Genomic DNA, 21,039 nt, shown 5'->3' on the forward strand with positions numbered 1-21,039 from the left:
AAGATATATTTGTGAAATTGAAGAATATATGAAAACCTATAAGGTGTATGTGTGCCCCAAAAACATCAAGAGAAAATATTATATTGTTTCTTATTCTTCTACCTTTGAGTTGAGATTTTTAAGAAAATTTCAACACAATATTTTTCGTTAAATTTGTTCGCGGTTTTCATTGATCAAAGAATTGATAGTAAAGATCGGTCTCGATGTGGATACGCATAGAGTCTTCGCACTATCGAAGAATTTTTAAAATAAGACTCTCTTCATCAGGTACGTCTTAGATCCGATCTTTGACATATAAATAAATTTTAAACATGAAAAAATCTTCCGATGATTGTTATTATCTTTCACTGCGTGTTATGAACACCTCCCGCAATCCTACAATGGTATCAGAGTCATGATTTATTGTGTCTATAATTTATTTACGAAATATTTTAAGATTATATTTAAAGAGTTCAAACCATGTGTCTTATGCAATAATTATTATGCCAAAAAGTTACTTGGTAGGCCATTCCTGAAGACTCAATGCACTAATTCATGATTAGATGTTGTGATCATTTCGGAGCAGGGATATGCGATTATCTTGTTGTCTGCTGTGTTATTGACATTGGTCTTGAAAAGTAATAAAATCTATATTTTGATTACTTGTAAGTGGTTCTAACACGTTTTATTGTGGCTTTGTATTACTTTAGCATAGCAAACTGGCAAATGGTATTTTGAGAACGTTACGAAACCGGTGAGACTGCCTATGGAGGGCACATGATTCCGCTATTTGCAGCAGAACAACTAGACTCTTGGCCTTAGTATTCATGAAACAACTTGGTGTAATAATTCATTCCTTTTAATTTCATTATATAAAATATAATCACATCCAGGAGCGGATCCAGCATATTGGGTCGGGTTCGACTGAACCCATAACTTTCGACAAAAATTGAGCATATACTGTACAAATTCAGCTAAATATGGTTATATATTAAACTATGAACCCATAAACTTCAGTGGTGGAAAACGTCATCTTAGTTCCGTTTCGTACTTGGAGACCCGAGTTTTATTCCCCACTTTCACTCTATTTTTTATTAGAATTGTTGGAGTCTTTTTTGTCCTTTTCTTAGTTTATAACACATCAGCACATGGGGCCCTTTGTTCCTTTTCATTAAAGAGGGCTCTTTTCATGTTCCCTAAAAGTTATGGACCCATTTAATCAAAAATCATAGGGAGTCTTATTCTTCTTGGGAAGACATCAGATTAAGAAATTGAAGCTTCTTCAACCCCAAACTTCTAAAGTTAGGGTTTCAAAAATCAAAACAAAGGCCTACAATCAATCTTCTTCTTGATTTTGCTGGTACGAATCTATGGCTATGGTTATGATTCTCTATTATGATGTAATTTATATATTATAAGTTATAATAATGATACAATTGCTCATTATCTACTTCTTATGGATGATTTATTTCTTCTTCTTTTTTGAAGTTTTTTTGCTGGCAATTAGAGAAGATGATTGTTGAAAATTTCTAATAAAATAGATGACTGACTATCTTATTCAAAATCAATTTTGCAGGGAACACTTTACTTCTTATATATATATGACGATAACGAGATTTTTCAAGGCTATTCCAACTCCTCCAAGTTCTGGTACTAGCTCTCCTTTGCCAAGTACTTCTCCATGTCTAATTATTCATGATAATATTAAGCCTTCAACAGAATTAAACAAAGATGAAATATTGAATTTGGATCTTAAACCTGATTTTGTTGAAAGAAAGCAAATCTCAGAATATTCTCTTAATCTACGTGACCGAGTGAGGAGGTATTATATTAAAGAAGGACCATGTCAACCTCGTAATCACAAGTTTCCAAAAAGAAATTTTGGTGGACTACTGCATCAATTTAATCCGGAGTGGTTTAACACTTCATATTCGGGTTGGTTAGAATATAGTATTAAAGTTAATGCGGTATTTTGCTTATATTGTTACTTATTTAAAAATGAGCATGGAGGACACGGAAAGGTTTGGGATTCTTTCACAAAGAGTGGTTTTAAAGTTTGGAATAAAGCTACAGAAAGACTTAATGCACATATAAGTGAAGTGAATAGTTTTCACAATTGATGTTTCAAAATGATGAGAGATTTAATGAATCAGGAACAATTAATTTTAACCTCTTTTGACAAGCAGTCTGAGAAAACTAAAAGTGAGTATCGACTTCTATTGAGTGCTTCGATTGATGTGGCAAGATTTTTCTTAAAACAAGGAATGCCTTTTTGAGGCCACAATGAAGGTGGAATATCTACAAAAAGAGGAAACTTTCTAGAACTCTTACAATGGTATGCAAATAGAGATGATGAATTAAAAAAAGTTGTGTTAGAAAAAGCTCCACGGAATAATATGATGATCGCTCCAAATATCCAAAAAGAGATTGTGAATGCTTGTGCAAAAGAAACAATGAAAGCAATTATTGAAGAGATGAATGGAGATTATTTCGGAATATTGGTTGATGAATCTAAAGATGTCTCTCATAAGGAACAAATGGCTATTGTTCTGCGATACGTCAACAAAAAGGGAAAATTTATTGAGTGATTCGTTAGTATTGTTCATGTTAAAGATACAACTGCATTGTCATTGCAAAAGGCAATCTATTCTTTGCTTTTAAAGCATTCATTAAGTCGGTCACAAATACGGGGACAAGGTTATGATGGAGTTAGTAATATACAAGGAGAAATTAATGGGCTTAAGACGTTAATCTTGAAAGATACTCCTTCAGCTTATTGCGTACATTGCTTTGCTCGTCAATTGCAATTGACTTTTGTAGCTGTTGCAAAGAAACATTATGATGTGGATCAATTTTCTGATATTGTTGCTAATGTCTTGAATAATATTAGAAGTTCTTTTAAGCACAGGGAGATGCTCCGAGAGGATCAAGCACAAAAACTAGAAGAATTGCTTATGCTTGGTGAAGTTGATACGGGAAGTGGACAAAATCAAGAATTTGGACTTCAAAGGCCAGGAGATACCCGTTGGGGATCTCATTTTAAGATAGTGCATAACTTTATTGTATTATTCTCGTCAATTATTCATGTTCTTGAAGTTTGAAAGTGCAAATTATCTTGAGAGATCAATGGCAAAAAATCTAGTGAATGACATAAGATTTTTTGAGTTTGTGCATTTATTGCATTTAATGTTAAAAGTATTAACAATTATAAATGATTTGAATTTCGCTTTGCAAAGAAAAGATCAGAATATTGTAAATGCTATGAAGCTCGTTGGTTTCGCCAAGAGCTAATTGCAATCAATGAGAGAGTCTAAATGGGATCTTTGATAGCCGATGCCTCTTTATTTTGTGCCAAGCATGGTATTGTTATCCCTGAAATGGATAAGAACTATCATCTTGGAAAGTCAAAGCATAGGATTTCAAGTGTGACATACTCTCATCATTTGCGTGTAGATATTTTTAATGTTGTCATTGATTTGCAGCTTTCAGAACTTAATAGTCATTTTGATGCAGTGAATAGTGATCTACTTCTTGGTATGACTAGTTTAAGTCCGCATAATTATTTTATAAATTATGATAAAGAAAGAATTATGAAGCTTGCTAAACTTTATCCTCATGAGTATGGTATTTCCAAGCTTGAAGATCTTAGCTACGAGCTTGACAGCTATATTCATTATGTAAGAGAAGACCGTGATTTCTCTAACTTGAAAGGGCTTGGAGATCTTTCAGAAATACTAGTTGAAACATAGCTGCACAAGACTTGGGGACTTGTTTATTTGCTTGTGAAGTTGAGTTTGATATTGCATGTCGCTACTGCAACGGTAGAAAGAGTTTTTTCTTCAATGAAATATATGAAAAATGACTTGCGGAACAGAATTGGTGATGAGTTTATAAATGACTGTTTAGTGTGTTATATAAAAAATGAAGTATTTGAAAGTGTACCTAATGATGCGATCATTGATCGTTTTCAAAACATGACAAGTCGTCGGGCACAATTGTAATGGTGATATTTACTAAATATATGTTATGTTTAGTAGTTCGGTACTTTTTAAATATATTGAATATTAACACTCGTACATGGTTCGGTTATTATTGTATATATAGTAACTTGCGGTTTGTCCTAGAATTTTAAATCTTGAACCCATAAAGTTAAATTCCTGAATCCGCCTCTGATCACATCTTCCGTTTGCTGACAAGTATCTTGTCCAAAACCAATTGCAGATGAACGTGGGGGAAGTAAGAAAACTTTGCCAAAACGGGTAGATGAAAGGAGCCTTGAAACTATTAATAAGTCGCCTCACATCATAAAGCAAACAGAACAAACTGGAACTATTTCCAGCAGTCGAATGTTGATCCACCACTCGAGCAATTATTCTTTGGTTTGTAGAGCTCAAATACTTTCTCCCCACCACCAAGTTCTACTGAATATACACAGTCTCTATTGATATCTACCGTCAAATATGACATGGTAGTAGTAGTATTTGAAGAGGAATTAAGTAATGAAAATGGTCAATCTAGCAGGCGGCTTAAGAAGTTCAGAGGAATGAGTTTTAAGGGAACATAAAAAATACGGTATGGAGGTTGAGAATTAGGATTGAAGGTTAATTGATAGGTAGTCGAGGATTTCACCTAGTCTTACCTATAGTGTTAGTAATATCCTTATATTTTCTTATTCCTAGTTTTTTGTTACTACATGATGTGTCATTCTTTTACCAGTAGTATTAGTACTATTCTTGTAATATACTCTCATTAATAACTTGTGTGTTTATTAAAAGTCATTTTTTCATATTTGATAGCGATTATGGCCTCTCCTAATTATGAAAAAATCAGATTGAAATTCGTGCACCAATATTATGAAATTATTGCCCAATACATCTAGGTTAATAATGTCAGAATAAATACATGGAAGGGCTATAATGTAATTTAGAAAAAGTAGGGTTTTCTAAGAAGTGTAAACACAACCTCCAACTTACTATATTAGGGTATAATATCAACGGTTAGGATTTTCTTTATCATTACTCAATATATCTTAATATCTATAAATATAACTTTTTGAAGCCTGCTATCAGTCGTACTAATTTTGTTCACTTTTACTAAGTTACTCTAACTTTGATAGCCTTTTTATGTCGAAGCTTGCATGCTCACCTGAATCGGCAAATGTTTTTTAAAAGATTAATGTATCTTAGTACATATGTCGATTTAGGTTCGTATGTAAACTATGACATACTTCAAAGGATGATGTATGTATCCAGATCTTGAAGTCACTCTTTTTAAATTTGCAGCTCTCATTTTCTATACTTCCCATTTTTTCTATGTGTTTAGTAGTGGATTTTATAATGGATTCATGACTATCGAGGGTCTATTGAAAACATTATCTCTATCCTCATAAGGTAGGGGTAAGGTCTGCGTATACATTACCCTCCTCAGACCCCACGGTGTGAGATAATACTGGGTATGTCGTTGTTGTTGTTGTTGTTGTTGTTGACTGCAGAGGCGAATTTAAAATTTAAATTTTATGGATTCAACTTTTAAGATTTTTAGCATCAAACTCATTATATTTTTATAGTTATGTGTTCATATTTATTATTTGTTGTAATACTAGTAGATATTTACACATAATATTATGCTTTGCAATGAAAATTTTGGTTCAGTTGAACCCGTGATCACCTTAATGCGACATACACCTTGTTCATGAGTTCGATACTTCGATATAGTTTAGTGTTAGAAGTTGAATTATATATAGATACATACAAAAATAGGTATGAATTAAGTTAAATATATATTTCAAAACTCACATATTTTGAACTAAGTATCCCACAACATCTAAATCCTGGTCCGCATTGGACGGGTTAGTCAAGCTTTGAAGCTTAAATTTTATTTAGATTTATGAGATATTTGAAGATAAGAGGAAAATTCTGTACAATTGAACTATTAGATTTTATTTTGGAACCTGCATTCCAGTTAGGTATAATAATCGTAGGTTCCTTTTTTTATTTTGTTTTGCTTTTTTCTTTTATATTTATGTTTGCAGTCAACAATATGCAACTTCTTGGTTTAGAACACTGAACGAAGAGGAATAGCTCTTTTTCGTTTTTAGGGAAATCAGTAGGCTTTTATAGCAAATCGATTACAGTTTAATTTATTTTTGTTAACTTTAAAGAGATTGACTCAGTTTGAGATCAGAGATTGACTCGGTATGTATAACGTTAGTAATGTTTTTTTTTTTAAATTCAATTTAGATGCTTAGACTTGGTTCCTGAAAGAAACAAAATTAATTAGTAGTTACTACTCCTAATTGGTAATTAAATTCGTAAGATTTTCGCTTTTACGTGAATGAAAAAATGCCATTTGCGGTATTATTGCGAAAAAAAATAGGAGTACAATATTAGTTATCAAATAGTTTTTCCTGTATCATTCGTGAAAATAGTACGGACTAGTCAGTTTTCGAACTGGTAATTTAAAAATAGCCAGCATTTGCAAAGTTATTAAAAAAGAGTCATTATTTTGCTGCAACACAGAAAGTTCCAACATAATATACTGGAGATTGATGCACATGTGTATGAACTTTTAGCATATTATGCTGAAACTCCAGCACGCGGAAAGTTCCAGCATAATATACTGGAGATTGGAGCACCTGTGTATGAGCTTCCAGCATATTATGTTGGACTAGTATATTATGCTGAAACTCCAGTATATTATGTTGGAAGTTCACATGTAAAAAATTCGAACTTCAGTATATTATGCTGGAATATTTTCCGGATTTTGAACGGTGTTTTCGTTCAGATTAACCAAAAGGCACATCCCCTTTCTCAAATTTCGATTACTTTTAAAATTGTGACTGTTTTTCAATTATCACTTGTAGAACTGGCTATTTTTGAATTTCACCCGTATCATTCTATAGCAATTTGGGAAAGAGAAACTTGGGCCAATTATGAAAGAAGGTCTGGAATTTTGCCCATCTCACATGTTTGTTTCTAAACCCTGGATTGACCTGCTAATCAAGTGCACATGCATGACAAAAAATTGCAAAAATGGCACTATTTGTGGTAGTTTTAAATTTTTGACCCTGCTTTCTATGGACAAAACTTCAAGGTTAACAGTTAAAAATGTTTCCCATAAGGCAAGACAGAAATAACCGTTGTTAAACTTGAAATTCTGCTTATAGGGCAAACGGATACAAAAACTCAAAATCATCCACTTTAAGAGCATGTTTGACAAAGCTTTTAGGAGGCCAAAAGTACTTTTTTTCATCAAAAAAGTATTTTTTTTAAAATTCAAGTTGTTTGGCCAAGACGGAGAAGTACTTTTGGCCAGCAGCAGAAACATAAAATTAATTTATTCAAGACAAAACTATCCTCACTATAAATTTATATTTTTCAAATTATTCCTTATTGATTTAAGTTTTTTTTTGTTTCTAGTTTTTGCTATTCTTTTAAATTTAAAGATATCATATACATGAATCATATTGTAACTTTTTAAAATTTTTATTGACTTTTTTTATTTTTTTATTTTTTCTTTGTGTAATATCTTGTAACTTTTCAAATTATCTTCATCTTTTCTCACACTAAAGAAAATTATTTACATCCTTCTTTGGATTATCAATTCTCTTCTTACAAATAATCATTTATAATTTCTTCTCTTATAGGCTATTAATTCTCCGATCTTTAAAACTGTTATCAAATCTAATTTGTAAAAATTACCTACAAATAGGTAATAAATTTATAATTGTATCGCATAATCTATATATTATTAAAAGAAGAAGAAGAAAAAGCCTCCACACCAAGACAAATGACAGTCTCGCAATAGGCCACTTGGCAATTCAAGACAAAGTTAGTTAGGATAGGTAATAATTAATTTTTTTTAATTTAAATTTTAAAATAAATAAATTATGCATTCTGTGTTGTAAATAATTAGTTACTCTTTTAAAATTTAAATTTAAACATACTTAACTATTATTTTTTTTACAAAAATAATAATTGTTTATATATTTAAAATTATTTCTATTTTACGCTCAATGTCATGTTTCAAGTTTGACACTCGAAATTATCTTGTTACAGCTACCATAGTTATACAAAATTTTATCCGACGAAATTCTTCTACCGATAAGGAATTCAACTATTATGCTAATGAAGACGTTACTGTAGATATTGAGAAAGGGGATGTGTCTTTTGGTATTCCTTTAGAAATGCAAGGCAAGTCTTCTACTAATATAGAGGTGTTGTGTGATAGAATTAAAGATGAAATTACTGAGAACTGTTATCATGTGCTTATTATTTCATGGTTGATTATTAATACATAGTAATTTGTGGAATAGACTTCTAATTTATACTGAATGATGTATTTTGATTATTCAAATCATCATGTAAACAATAAGTAATTATACTAGATAATATTATATGCGTTGGTATAATTAGATATGTTATATTGATTTAAATCTTTAATATTTATGTTTACGTTATATTTTATATTTTAATAAAATAAAATAATAAATAATAAAAGTCTTTTACGATAAATATTTAAGTTCATTTTCTCTTTAAAATAATTATAAGACCTTAATACTATCCTTTTTGATAAGTTGACACTCAAAAGTACTTTTTAGAAAGATTGATCAAATACAATTTGTTTACCAAATATTACAAAAAGTACTTCTTATATGAATTGGTCAAACACAAATTATTATTTTTTTTAAAAATACTTTTGAATAAAGCACTTCTGGAAAAAAGTACTTTTCAAAATAAGTAGTTTTTGGCAGCTTGGCCAAACGGACTCTAAGGGCTATTTGTGTACTTCACTTCACCCCAAACATGAAGTATAAAAAAACCAAGTGGAAATAAAGGGTTGAAATGGCATATAACGACGATCCAACTGCCAAGGTATCGTCCTGAGCAAGTGCGAAAATAACCGTTTTTAGGACCCTTATTTAAGACGTAGCATGCAAAATCGTGCTACAAACATAAAAAGACTTGTTCAATAATCTCAATTGAAAAATTATTATAAATTGAGAATTTAGTTCTCTTTTCAAAACACCGTGTGTGTGTGTAGAGTAATAATTGAAAAATTATTATAAATTGAGAATTTAGTTCTCTTTTCAAAACACCGTGTGTGTGTAGAGTAATATTACTATGTCTTTTTTAATTAATAAGGAAAAATAACCTCTTAACCAAGTGCTCGAGTCCTTTCTTTCTTTTGCTAAAGTAGTATTGTTTCGTTTTTCTTTTTACACCTTTTTGCTTTTTCCACCCATAGTGGATTAACACATCAAATAGTCAAAGCTGAATCCAAACTTTCTACTATTAAATTTTGATTTCTTTTTAATTTTACACGTCTAATCTTTCTTGGATAGCTTTGTAAATTCATAATATTACTTTTTAAGAAAGACCGGACAACATTTGGAACATGTGGTCATAATATTTGTATGACTATAACCTATAAGAGTTTTGAAACTTGTGATTTTAAATATGTCATAATATTTGTGTAGCTATAAGAGCAAAGTTTAACTCAAATTATTTCAAAATTTAGAAAAGAGTTATTTTTTTGAAACTGATAGAAAGGAAATAGATTTCATAATTTAAAATGGAGGAAGTAATTGAGTTGTTATTATATTAATATAGCACAACCTTGACTCACCCGACTTTTTTTTAAACCAAAATAATTTCATTGTCATGTACCAAAATGAACAAATTACCTAATGTTACAAGTACTTTCACTATAAAGTAAAATGGCCAAGGCACTTTCTCATCTTAACCTTTAAGTACAATTTTTGGCTCTGGCAAAAGTTTATGTGATGTACATTACACGTACAGATTGTTACTGCATCATCACAGGAATTTGAATCTCAAAAATCAGAATTGATCACCATATGTAGCTTTTGTCTCAAAAATAATTTGGAATGATAATCGCGCGACATTATTACTTATATATTTAAACTAATTGGTCATTATAGAAAAGAATATAAATCCATTCGGACCATTTCTTATTAACAAGTGAAGTTTTATTTGGTAAATACGTATCCGCACTAAGTACTTATATTAAATTATTATCAATTTTTCATGAATAAGTGATAGAATTTTATATGCAAGTTATCCACGTAAAATATCAGTGTTATGTAAGTTCATCACCTCCTCTCATTTTGATCAAATATTGTGTAGGAATATTAGGACGATTGTATATTATATTACATGAATTTTCGCAGTAATCATTTATATAACGGCAAAGGGCCAAATATATCCATTTACTTTCGAGAATGGTCTAAAAATATCCATCGATATACTATTTGGTTATCTATATCCCTGCAGTCATACTTTGGGTTCAAATATACCCTTCATTTAAACGGAGGGACACGTGTCATCGTCATATTGGTCAATTCTAAATATCTCCTAATTAATTTTAAAGACTCATTACCCATACACGAGAAATAATTTTTTAAAGCAATTTTTTTTGTAAAAACTAAAATTATTTTTACTAAAAACTGAAAAAAAAAAAAATATTTTTTTTTTCAGTTTTTACAAAAAAAATGCTTTAGAAATTATTTTTACTAAAAATTAAAAAAAAAAGAAAATATTTTTTTTTCAGTTTTTACGAAAAAACTGCTTTAGAAATAATTGAAAAATATTTTCTATAACAATGTTTTTGTAAAAACTGAAAATCAATTTTCTAAAGCAATTTTTTTTGTAAAAACTGGAAAAAACTGAATTTTTTTTTTTACTAAAAACTGAAAAAAACGAAAATATTTTTTTTCAGGTTTTACAAAAAAACTGCTTTAAAAAAAGACTGAAAAATATTTTCTAATACAATATTTTTGTTAAAACTGGAAAAAAAACTAAAAAGTAATTTTCTAAAGCAATGTTTTTGTAAAAACTGAAAAAACAAATATTTTCTTTTTTTTTTTTTTTTAGTTAAAAATATTTCAGTTTTTTTCAATTTTTAATTGCTTTAGAAAATTACTTTTTAATTTTTATTTCAGTTTTTACAAAAATATTATTTTAGAAAATATTTTTCAGTTTTTTTAAAGCAGTTTTTTGTAAAAACTGGAAAAAAAATATTTTCGGTTTTTTCAGTTTTTAGTAAAAAAAATTTATTTAGTTTTTTCCAGTTTTTACAAAAAAATATTATTATTCGTGTATGGGTAATGAGTCTTTTAAATTAATTATGAGATATTTAGAATTGACCAACAGGATGATGACACGTGTTCCTCCGTTTAAATGAGGGGTATATTTGAACCCAAAGTATGACTGCAAGTGTATATATAACTCAATAATATAACGAGAGGTATTCTTAAAGTATTTTCGAAAGTAGAGGGGTATATTTGACCCTTGCATTTTATATAAAGTTATATCTTTATAACCCACCATACTATTGGGCACCCCCACGGTCCCCCACCCCAACAAGAGAAAAGTAAAGCAGCAAGTTGAATCAGTAAATAATATTCTTAAGCTCATTTTATAGTGGTAAGCACTAAAAAGCACAACTTTTTACTTTTACTTGATCATGCAAAGTAGCTTTTTTTTCTTTACATTTGTTCTACTAATATTTAAAAAGCTTCCCCATTAAAAGAAAAAAAAATCAAATTTTTCCTTATATTATTCAAAATTAAGCAGTGTTGCCCTCTGTCAAAATTTTGGCCTATATTAACCACGCATACGCCAAAAAAATAGTCTCATTTTGACCCTTGATCCTTAAGGAAGTTCCAACTCGATGGTAAATTTAAATCATAATTAAAGATTGAAGGATAACTTGCACCTTTTTTTTCGAAGATTTGGATATGTGGACCCATTACGCTGAAGGGTAAACAACCCGAGTAAATACGAGACAATTTGCTAATAACGGTATAATTGAACCTAAAGATGATGAAAATTTAGATCAATTTTGGATAGTATAAAAAGCAAATTTGCAACTTTTCCAATTTAAAAAGAATGGATTAGGCTGGCCCATAGCTTTACGTTGTTTCCAATTACACTCCCTATACTTTTTGCATGCCATTTGTTCATAAATAAAAAACATAATAGAAAAAGAAATTATGACAACCTTTTTCCTTAAATACTCATTGAAGCAACCATATCTCAAACTCTCTCACACTCTTAGCTAATAGCTCTAAAATTTTCTCAAGAAAATGGCTAAAATTCTCCATTTTCTTCTCATTTTCATGTACATTTTCTTTTCTTTCTTCTTTCCTCTAATTTTCTCAGATTCTTCAGTTGATGGTTTTATTTATGGTGGTTGCTCACAAATAAAATACTTACCAAACTCGCCTTACGAGTCGAATCTCAACTCACTACTCACTTCCCTAGTTAACTCAGCAACTTATTCATCTTACAACAAATATAGCATTGTGGGGTCCACGCAACAAGATATGATCAACGGTCTATATCAATGCAGAGGTGATTTGTCCATGCCGGATTGCGCCACGTGTATAGCGCGATCGGTGAGTCAACTCACCGAGTTATGTCCACAGACTTGTGGTGGAGCTCTACAATTACAAGGGTGCTTTATAAAATATGATAATAGTTCTTTTTTGGGCTCAGAGGATAAAAGTGTAGTTATGAAAAAATGTGGGCCGTCAAATGGGTTTGATTTGGATCAAATGGGCCGAAGGGATTCAGTTTTGGGCGGTTTAATGGGTGGTAATGGGCTTTATAGAGTTGGTGGGTCGGAAGATGTACAAGGTATGGCCCAATGTATAGGAGATTTAAGTATGGCCCAATGTCAAGATTGCTTATCGGAATCGATCGGACGGCTGAAAAAAGAGTGTGGCGGTGGAGTGTACGGTGATATGTTTTTGGGAAAATGTTATGCTAGGTATACAACTAGTGGAGCTCATATTTATGCTAAACCTAATCATCATGGTAAGTGGGATTTTTATTTTTTTAAAGTTAAATTACATTTTTGAGACTTTAAAACTTACCTTCTTACGCTTACGGTGTTCATATATATACAGTCAGACCTCTATATAACAACATCCCTATATAACAACATTTTTCTATAAAAGCCAAGCTTTTTCGGAACTAATTTTTATGTTATGTTATATCAGGATCGGAATTGTTATATAGGTTTCAATAAAGGCTTAAATTACATTCGTTTGATTCACCAATTTTACTAACAAGATGATCGAGATCAAAAAAGCAACATAAGTTGTTATTTCAACCGTTCTTTTGTTTTATTATTAAGCGTAATATAGATTTCATTACCTTATTTTATTTTATTTTTTATTTTAATCTTTCCACATTTTGGTATCTATGTGTGAATTATATCTAAAAGAAGTTAAAAGAAATAATTTAAGAGGAGTAGGGATATTCACATTTATTCTCATATATAGTTTAAGGTTCTTTTTCTACAAAGAATATGATCTTTCATTTTTGGAAAAAATTAAATAAGAGCCTCAAGAATGAATAAATAAGATCATCTTTTTCAATAGTTTGTTTTAGATATATTACGCTTTAACTTATTTGGACCATTCTTAAAAATGATACTGTATAGCCGCCGTAAAAATAATAGCCGAAAAAATATATAAAATTTGTATATTTCTGCTAACATATGTAAATTAGAATTGCGCACTCTATTTTGTAAATTTGTAAATTTAAATTAGAATATGTAAATTTGTAAATTTTATACACTTTTTCGGCTAACATATGTAAATAATTTCTGGCACAAGAGTGATGATACTTCATTCTTTTAGGGAATTAGTTAGAATTGCGCATTCTATTTTAATTCATAATATAGAGTATGTATTTAATATCTCTAATTAAACTCATGCAGATTCTCATAGTGAGAGTGAGAAGACATTTGCACTGATCATTGGATTATTAGCTGGGGTTGCCCTTCTCATCATTTTCTTGACTTTCATGAGAAGAATATTTGCAAGAAATGGTAAAAGCAATTTCTTAATTACTCTTATTTATAACATTTATCTTTTATTTCTACTATTTAAGAATTTTTTGCTCATATAATATTGTAGTAATTAATTATGTTCTCTTGTTTTACTTTTTGCAGGTAAATAAATTATAAATGAGTTCTGAAAAATTTATCTGCTTTTGCTGGCATTTTACTCCATGATCTACGTCAACTTGTCCTTCTCTTTTCTTTTCATGTATTTAGTCTTTTTAGAGAGAGATTTATTTTATATTATTGATCTTCTTTGAAAAGTAGATTTCGAAGTGAAGATGAGCTCTAGGGATGTGTACTATAAAAAAATTTGAAAAAAGCAAGAACAAAAAGCCTAAGATTCCACTCACTTTGATGTAAAGAAATTGCTTTTGCTTTTTGTGAATGCTGATCTTGGATCCTTTCACATGCGATGCTGGATTATGAATTATTCCCTTTGTTTCATTATTTTATTACTTGGACTATCAGTAATATCATCCTTATACATTATATATAACCTTTTTCTTCTTATTATCAACTTCCCATGCAGACTTTGCATGGGGTGCACGCACCCAACAAAGAATAGAGATATAATGTGGCTTGAATCTCTCCGAGAATATTACTACTACTCTTTCGGTTTTTATTTTTCGTCTGGTATTCGGTATTCATATTATGTCTTAATTAAATTTAAATTCGCGTCGAAAAGTCACACATTAAGAAATAATACGCTACCTAATAAGAATAATTCTAAAACTTATGATTAAAGATGAAGGGGTAACCCTTACCCTTGATGGTTACTAGTGTACTTTCTTCTATGGCCATAGATTTGGAAAGTGCTAAAACATTACTGCAAAGTTGGCACACTTATTTGTCTCGAATAAAATATTTGGACCACAAAAGTTATATCCTATGAAGTATGATCTAGAAAAGTTTGAATTTATCAAGAAATTAAAGTAGTGGATCAATCAAAATTGCCTTATTGGATACATGATCCGAAAATTTCTCTGTGTCAAAAATAATATCATTGAGATCGACACCTAGAGGAAAATTAGATCAAATGAAAGAAAAGGTTCCACGACTTATTGGTATAGTTGTTTCTTTTGAGAAAATGTTCAGCACGGTTAATTTTTCAGTAAGGCCGGTTTGGACCTTCGAGACAATATCATAAATGGTTTAATTTATATACACTGATAATATGATTTTTTTTTTATGTTAAAGTAGTATGTGTATTTAACTTATTCATGTTAATAATTACCTAATTTATTATCTAGGTTTAATATTGCAGTTATTATTTATAGATGGTTATATATAGCTATTTTCTAAATAACATGATAATGCAAAATTCTTTTATATCATCCGTGTATAGAAGTTATACTCTGTTTACCCGAAAAACGGATAGAGTTGAATTTATACGTAGTTCTAAGAATACGTGATTTAAATTGATACAAATTGAAAAAGATATGTAAATGAATATCGAAATTAGTTATAAAAGAAATGAATGCAAACCGAATGAACTAGTTAGTCTAAACCTTCAAGTTTTATCACCTTCAAATTGAGTGAAGAATGATTGGTAGAAGAAACAATATGACTAAATATCAAAAGCCAAAAAAGAATAGTATTTGCTCTCTTTTCTGTATATCTCAAAATGAATCTGTCTCCTCTACAAATGATAACAACTCTTAATATAGTAGGGGAATTCCATTTTGGATATAATTAAAAATACATAGTAGGGATCCCATGATAGATTAATTAATTAGTTTTTCCTTGATTCAAGCTGTGGTTTCTGTCGAGATTCTCCCCCTAATTGTGGCTATAACGGCTTTTTTGTTTCTTGGCTCGATCTTGATCTTGGCCGATCTCGATCCTGATTATTTTCTAGGGCTTGAGCTCGATCTTGGCCGATCTCTATTTGTTCGACCTCGATGTCTCGAGCTCGATCTTGTCCGATCTCTATTTGTTTGACCTCGATGTCTCGAGCTCGATCTTAACCGTTCTCGATCTAGATTGGTTTTTGGGGCTCGAGCTCGACAACCAAACTCCGCATCATGGCTCGATATTATAATGACGAACCTTGGTCCATCATGTTCTAATATCGAAAGGCAAACCCGGTTTTGACCTTATACAGATAGTCCCCTCGTTTCTCGGAAAGAAGATAGCGAGAAACGATATGAATTTTTGAACTCCAACTATATGGGCAATGACATCAGCGACGAGCCCGATTGTGATGTATGCGACAAACTTCTCGTCGGTCCAGTTACTAAGGCATTAAATGCGCATAAGTCGATGGTCGGCCACTACCAGTTTTGAACCGTCGTTGTGAAACCAATAAATATCCCCCTTCTTCATCATTTCAAACTTTTACTTTCAAATATTTTTCATTCCAATCTTCATAGTTCTTTGCCTTCTCCAAAGCTCCTATTTCCAGGTTTTCAAATTTCTTTGCTTGTTCTTCCTAAAACACCAAATACTTCAATATCCATTCTTCTTTGTTCACAAAAACTAAATGGCCAAAACATCTAAAAACGTTCTGCAGAAAGAGGTTGCTTCCTCATCTCGGTCGGCCGGCGAGAAACCAGTAGTGGAGCCACGCCATGAAGAACTTTTTCCCGGGATGTGTGTTATTGATTCTGACTTTAAGGTCGAGAAACCCTCATCGGTTGTTGGTCGATGCGAGTCGGTATCGAGATACATATGCTCAATATCCCCAAGCATTCTTGATCTGGTGAAGAAAGATTGCATTGGGAAAACAAAGAGGTTGTGATACCGGCATCGGAGAAAGCGATCACTACCCACGTGGAAGGGTCCCTTAGTATTTACACTTATCCTTTCACGTTGGGTCCCCTCGATCTGGACATCGTCAATTTCTGCAAGAAATACCATGTGACCCTCGGCCAAATTCACCCTTCTTTCTGGAGGATCGTGATACTGCTACATTTCTTCGTGAGCAAAATCGACGGGCTTCCCTTCACCCCCAACCACCTCATAAGATTATATAGCCCTCGACTCTACCGAGGTGGGCTGATAAAGCTTCAACGCCGGGCCACCAAGGCGTTCACCTCGAGTATAGATAAAGACAAAGATCAGGGCTAGATGGGCTGGTTTGTTCGGGTGAAGACCTCAGACCTAATCCCAGTTGAGCGCATGCCATTTCCTAAGAAATGGAATATGAAACATAAGTATGATCCCATCATTAATTTCCGTTTGTTGTTTTTACTTCTTCCTCCTTTCTTATCAGTGTTGTTCTCAATGCAATCGTTGCTTGGATGTCGGGTGCGATTTCCCACCTCGAGAACTGGTCAGGAGCCTAGTTTAGACATCAATATACGCCGAGCGCGCGTGGCGCGATTTGTCAAAGGGCCGGTGGGAGGTTCGTACTCATGGTAAGCTTCCTTCTTGGCTTACCGATTTACCTATCGTTCAAGCATTTTTTCAAGTATGAGTTTACTTACTTTCTCCTTTTGTAGGTATGAGAAAGGATGCGGCTATGAGACCCCTGTCCGGTGATGAAGAAGATTTACCGCCTATCTCGAAACCGGCAAAGGTGATTAAGAGAAAAAGGCCTAAAACTCCGAGGGTCAAAAACCCAAGAAGAGAGCGGCCCGTAAACCCAAGGGGAACATAATCCACTGACTATGGAGTCAGTCCAAAGACTAAGGGAAGAAGAAGAAGAAGAAGAAGAAGAAGAAGAAGAAGAAGAAGAAGAAGAAGGTGATTCTGGGATGGTGGCCCGTGCACGAGCTAGCACCGATATTCAGAAAACTTCAGAATCGGTGGGAGTTGATACTGCTCCGTCTAATCTCGATGAGGTCGATGAGGAGACTCCGGCCCAAGTTCCCGAGCCAAGGGGAACCGAAGATGATTTACCTCGGGGCGAAGAGACTGTTGAAGAGGCGGTGTGTGCCGATGCAAAAACTGGGCTTTAGGCTTGTCAAGACGGAGGCGGCGCCCCAAAAACCTTACTTGGGACAATAGAGATCGGGGATTCCCCCTCGTTTCCTTCATTCTCCAAGTCGATGATACATGATGCTCAGGCCGTGGAGACTTGTCACGGGGAGGGAGACCATGGAGAGGAAGATCCTTTCCGTGGTTATTTTGTTGGGGTAGAAGATGTCACCAGTCTGAGTGACTTGGAGGCTCCGAAGAAGAGCTCGGGCGAGGTGAAAGCGTCTTGTCTTTTCAACAAAGCTCAACAGGCCCTGAATCAGGTAAGTTCATATTTTCTTTATCAATTTTCATACTTGTATTTTTCTTTCCTTGTATAATTCCTTCTTTCTATTTTTGTAGGCCTCTTTGCTTCATCACGAGGCATTTTTTTGATCCCGAAGGAAGCTGAGCCGGTACAAAGCCGAAAATCAAGGGCTTACTGAGGAGAGATATGCCTTCAAGCTTCTTAGTGAGAAGAGAGAAGGAGAAGCTAAAGGACTTCGGGCTGAGCTAGAAGCATCTCGGAAAGAACAAGCTGATCTGGCCGAGTAGGTAAAAAGAATCTTTGAAGTTAATGACACTGACTCGGGCGTGATGGCTAACAGTTTGGTCCCACATGTCCAGCAAAAATTCAATGTAATCAGGAAGCTTCGTGTTGAAGTGGACGCAGTGAAAGCAGAGGTCGAGGAGTAGAAGAAGAATATGGACCACCTTGCCTCAGAAAAGGAGGTTGCCCGAGCTCAACTGGCTTCGACTGAGACCCAACTCCGAAGCTTAAAAGAGAAGGCCTTGGTTCAAGCCAAGAAAATCAAGAAGTTCCAGTCTCGGTTGGGCTCAGCAACTTCTGATCGAGAGAGACTGGCCACAAAACTTGCAGCAGCCAAATCGGAGGTCGAAATAGCCACGGCTAATGTTGATGCAATGGTGGCCGTCTACCTGTCCGATGTTAAAGCTGCTCAGGTTTGAGCAAAGGAGGTTGCCGAGGCTGCTCAGGATCGAGCAAACTGGGTTGACGAGTATGCTACATGCCACTCTCGAAGGGAGACTCTCGAGGAGATCCATGCTCGTGGCTTCAATATTATAGCCGAGATCGAGAATGCTAAGGAGCTTGAAGCCGAAACCAGAGTGTTGGATTTTCCTGATGATGATGATACCGGGAGTATGAGCGGATCTGAAAGCGAAGGAGGCCACGAGGACGAAGATGTTACTCCCAGAGAGGGCTAAGTCCTTTAGGATTAGTATTTTTTGTGTTTCTTTTAAGACCTTTTCGGTCTTTTGTAGAGAAACTTGATCGGGCCATGCTACCCTTGTAAATGATTTCTGACATATATATAAAAGTTTTCTTCCTTTATGCCTTATAAAATTATGAAGTTGTATTCTAAGATCTGAGGTTTAGACAATTTGATTGGAACTGAATTAGTATAGCTCTTAGACTTTATGATCGAGTGAGTGCTTGCTCGAACTTGAATTAAGGTAACCCTTAGGTTTTTTATTTTAGCGAGGATGGTCTCTCGAACTCAACACAAAAAACAACCCTTAGGCTTTTGTAAAAATATTGTTTATGGCTTTGTCCCCTTTTCAGCTTGAAAAAGTTTCTTATCATTTGTATTTGTGAAACTTGTAATGCTTTGGCATGAAATAAAGAATTGTTCGAGAGTTCGAACAATTTTGTACTCATTAGAGTTTTTGAGGCTTGATATTATCGAAGCCTTTTATGATTTTCCCGGGGTAGCCTTTTTAACCGGTTTATAAAAGAATTCAAAGGCCTGTTTTGTTATGGAATTCGGACGTCTCCGAGCTGTGTTAATTCATTCGTAGCCTTTTTAGTTCGGGATTTGCCTCTTGGGCTTATTTTTCCGTTTTACTTCGATCTTGCCCGAAGTGTCAGTCCCTGAGTGGGGTAGCCGTGGACTATAAAAATCGAGGGTTGCCTAAAAGGTCTTATGATCTCAGAGTTTATATAATTCAATATTGTTTATTTTTCGGACGGCAGTCCCCGATTGTGGGGGTAATCATCCGAACTCCGGTCATGGTTGGCCCTTAAGCCTATTTACATAATAGATCGAGAATATGAAATTGTAAAGTAGAAAAACTTTTCTAAGGTACGAGATATAGGTAAAGAAGAATACTTCTCTTTATAAATCATTATACATGCGTACATGTTCTGTGCCAGGGCTCGAGCAAACTACGCGGGCATGGTTTGTTTAACTGTTTAGCCCTTACAAATTTTTTCTATCGAGACCTTGCTGCCATGAAGTAACTTCCTCACATCAAACTTGATATTCGAGGGCAATGCCCCCAGTATTCGAGGTTGATTGTAAAGAGGCCTCGAATACTGTTGAATTGTTCTAAGTTAGCACGATCAATGGTTGCCTCATTAAAAACCTCGCCAAAAAACGCATTTGGGACAAAATCGGTCTAAGGGAAAAAGAGTGCAACACGTGCTTTCAGACCTAAAGGCTTCGTGTTGAAGAATCCATCATTGTTTCTGGTCGAACACCTGCAAGGGTTAGTTTTGAAATATAAATAAAGATGGTAGGGTCTGTACCTTAGCAGTAGTATCATTTTAGGTGCGATACATTCTAATTGCTCGGTAGTTGTTTGACGTTTATCATGCCGATCTTGTAAGATCCATTTCTGATGATTTCGAGAACCTGATATGGTCCTTCCCAGTTCGGACCCAGTTTTCCTTCATTCGAATTTCGGGTGTTAAGGGTGACTTTTCTTAGCACCAAGTCCCCGATGTTAAAATGTCGAAGATTGGTTCTTCGATTGTAGTACCTTTCGATCCGATATTTTTTAGCGGCCAATCGGACGAGAGCGGCTTCGCGTCTTTCGTCCAACAATTCTAGGCTCGTATTCATGGTCTCATTATTCAACTCCTCTGTTGCGTATCGAAACCTAATGCTAGGTACTCCGACCTCGACCGGGATCAGAGCTTCGGCGTAATAAACTAACGAGAACGGTGTTGCTCCGGTACTGGATTTCGATGTTGTGCAGTATGCCCATAGGATCTTGGGTAGTATTTCTCTCCATTTTCCTTTGGCGTCGGTCAATCTCTTCTTATGATTTTGGATGATGGTTTTATTGGTCGATTCGGCTTGTCCGTTCCCGATGGGATGATAAGGTGTTGATAGGATCCTTTTGATCTTGTGATCCTCGAGAAATTTAATTACTTTGTTGTCGATGAATTGTTTTCCATTATCACATACAATCTCGGAGGGCATCCCGAATCAACATATGATGTGATCCCAAATGAAGTCTATGACTTCCTTTTCT

At 33.6% G+C, this 21,039-nt stretch overlaps 3 protein-coding genes across 3 annotated transcripts; all 3 read left to right on the forward strand.

Annotated features, from left to right (window-relative positions):
* Window positions 1–1,580: 1,580 nt before the first annotated feature.
* Window positions 1,581–3,080, forward strand: LOC107797985 (uncharacterized). Its single transcript, XM_016620908.2, has 3 exons — window positions 1,581–1,801; window positions 2,327–2,525; window positions 2,619–3,080. The coding sequence occupies exons 1-3, from the start codon at window positions 1,581–1,583 to the stop codon at window positions 3,078–3,080; spliced, it is 882 nt and encodes a 293-aa protein (XP_016476394.2).
* Window positions 3,081–3,293: 213 nt separating this feature from the next.
* On the forward strand, window positions 3,294–3,728 carry LOC142165720 (uncharacterized). Its single transcript, XM_075224081.1, has one exon. The coding sequence runs from the start codon at window positions 3,294–3,296 to the stop codon at window positions 3,726–3,728; it is 435 nt and encodes a 144-aa protein (XP_075080182.1).
* Window positions 3,729–12,029: 8,301 nt separating this feature from the next.
* LOC107797982 (plasmodesmata-located protein 7) lies at window positions 12,030–14,301 on the forward strand. Its single transcript, XM_016620906.2, has 3 exons — window positions 12,030–12,821; window positions 13,732–13,842; window positions 13,966–14,301. Exons 1-3 carry the CDS (start codon window positions 12,089–12,091, stop codon window positions 13,971–13,973), a joined length of 852 nt encoding a protein of 283 aa, XP_016476392.1. The 5' UTR covers window positions 12,030–12,088; the 3' UTR covers window positions 13,974–14,301.
* The last annotated feature ends 6,738 nt before the right edge of the window (window positions 14,302–21,039 follow it).

This window comes from Nicotiana tabacum, chromosome 11 (assembly GCF_000715075.1).
Source record: "Nicotiana tabacum cultivar K326 chromosome 11, ASM71507v2, whole genome shotgun sequence".
NCBI lineage: Eukaryota > Viridiplantae > Streptophyta > Magnoliopsida > Solanales > Solanaceae > Nicotiana > Nicotiana tabacum.

What these genes read in the sequence shown, in the direction of transcription:
- LOC107797982 (XM_016620906.2), top strand. Translation starts at nt 12,089, where the DNA reads ATGGCTAAAATTCTCCATTTTCTTCTCATTTTCATGTACATTTTCTTT. An exon ending in TGCTAAACCTAATCATCATG is followed by an intron (nt 12,822 to 13,731) that starts GTAAGTGGGATT and finishes AAACTCATGCAG; the next exon opens with ATTCTCATAGTGAGAGTGAG.
- LOC107797985 (XM_016620908.2), top strand. Translation starts at nt 1,581, where the DNA reads ATGACGATAACGAGATTTTTCAAGGCTATTCCAACTCCTCCAAGTTCT. An exon ending in CTACGTGACCGAGTGAGGAG is followed by an intron (nt 1,802 to 2,326) that starts GTATTATATTAA and finishes GTATGCAAATAG; the next exon opens with AGATGATGAATTAAAAAAAG. An exon ending in ATAAGGAACAAATGGCTATT is followed by an intron (nt 2,526 to 2,618) that starts GTTCTGCGATAC and finishes TCATTGCAAAAG; the next exon opens with GCAATCTATTCTTTGCTTTT.
- LOC142165720 (XM_075224081.1), top strand. Translation starts at nt 3,294, where the DNA reads ATGGGATCTTTGATAGCCGATGCCTCTTTATTTTGTGCCAAGCATGGT.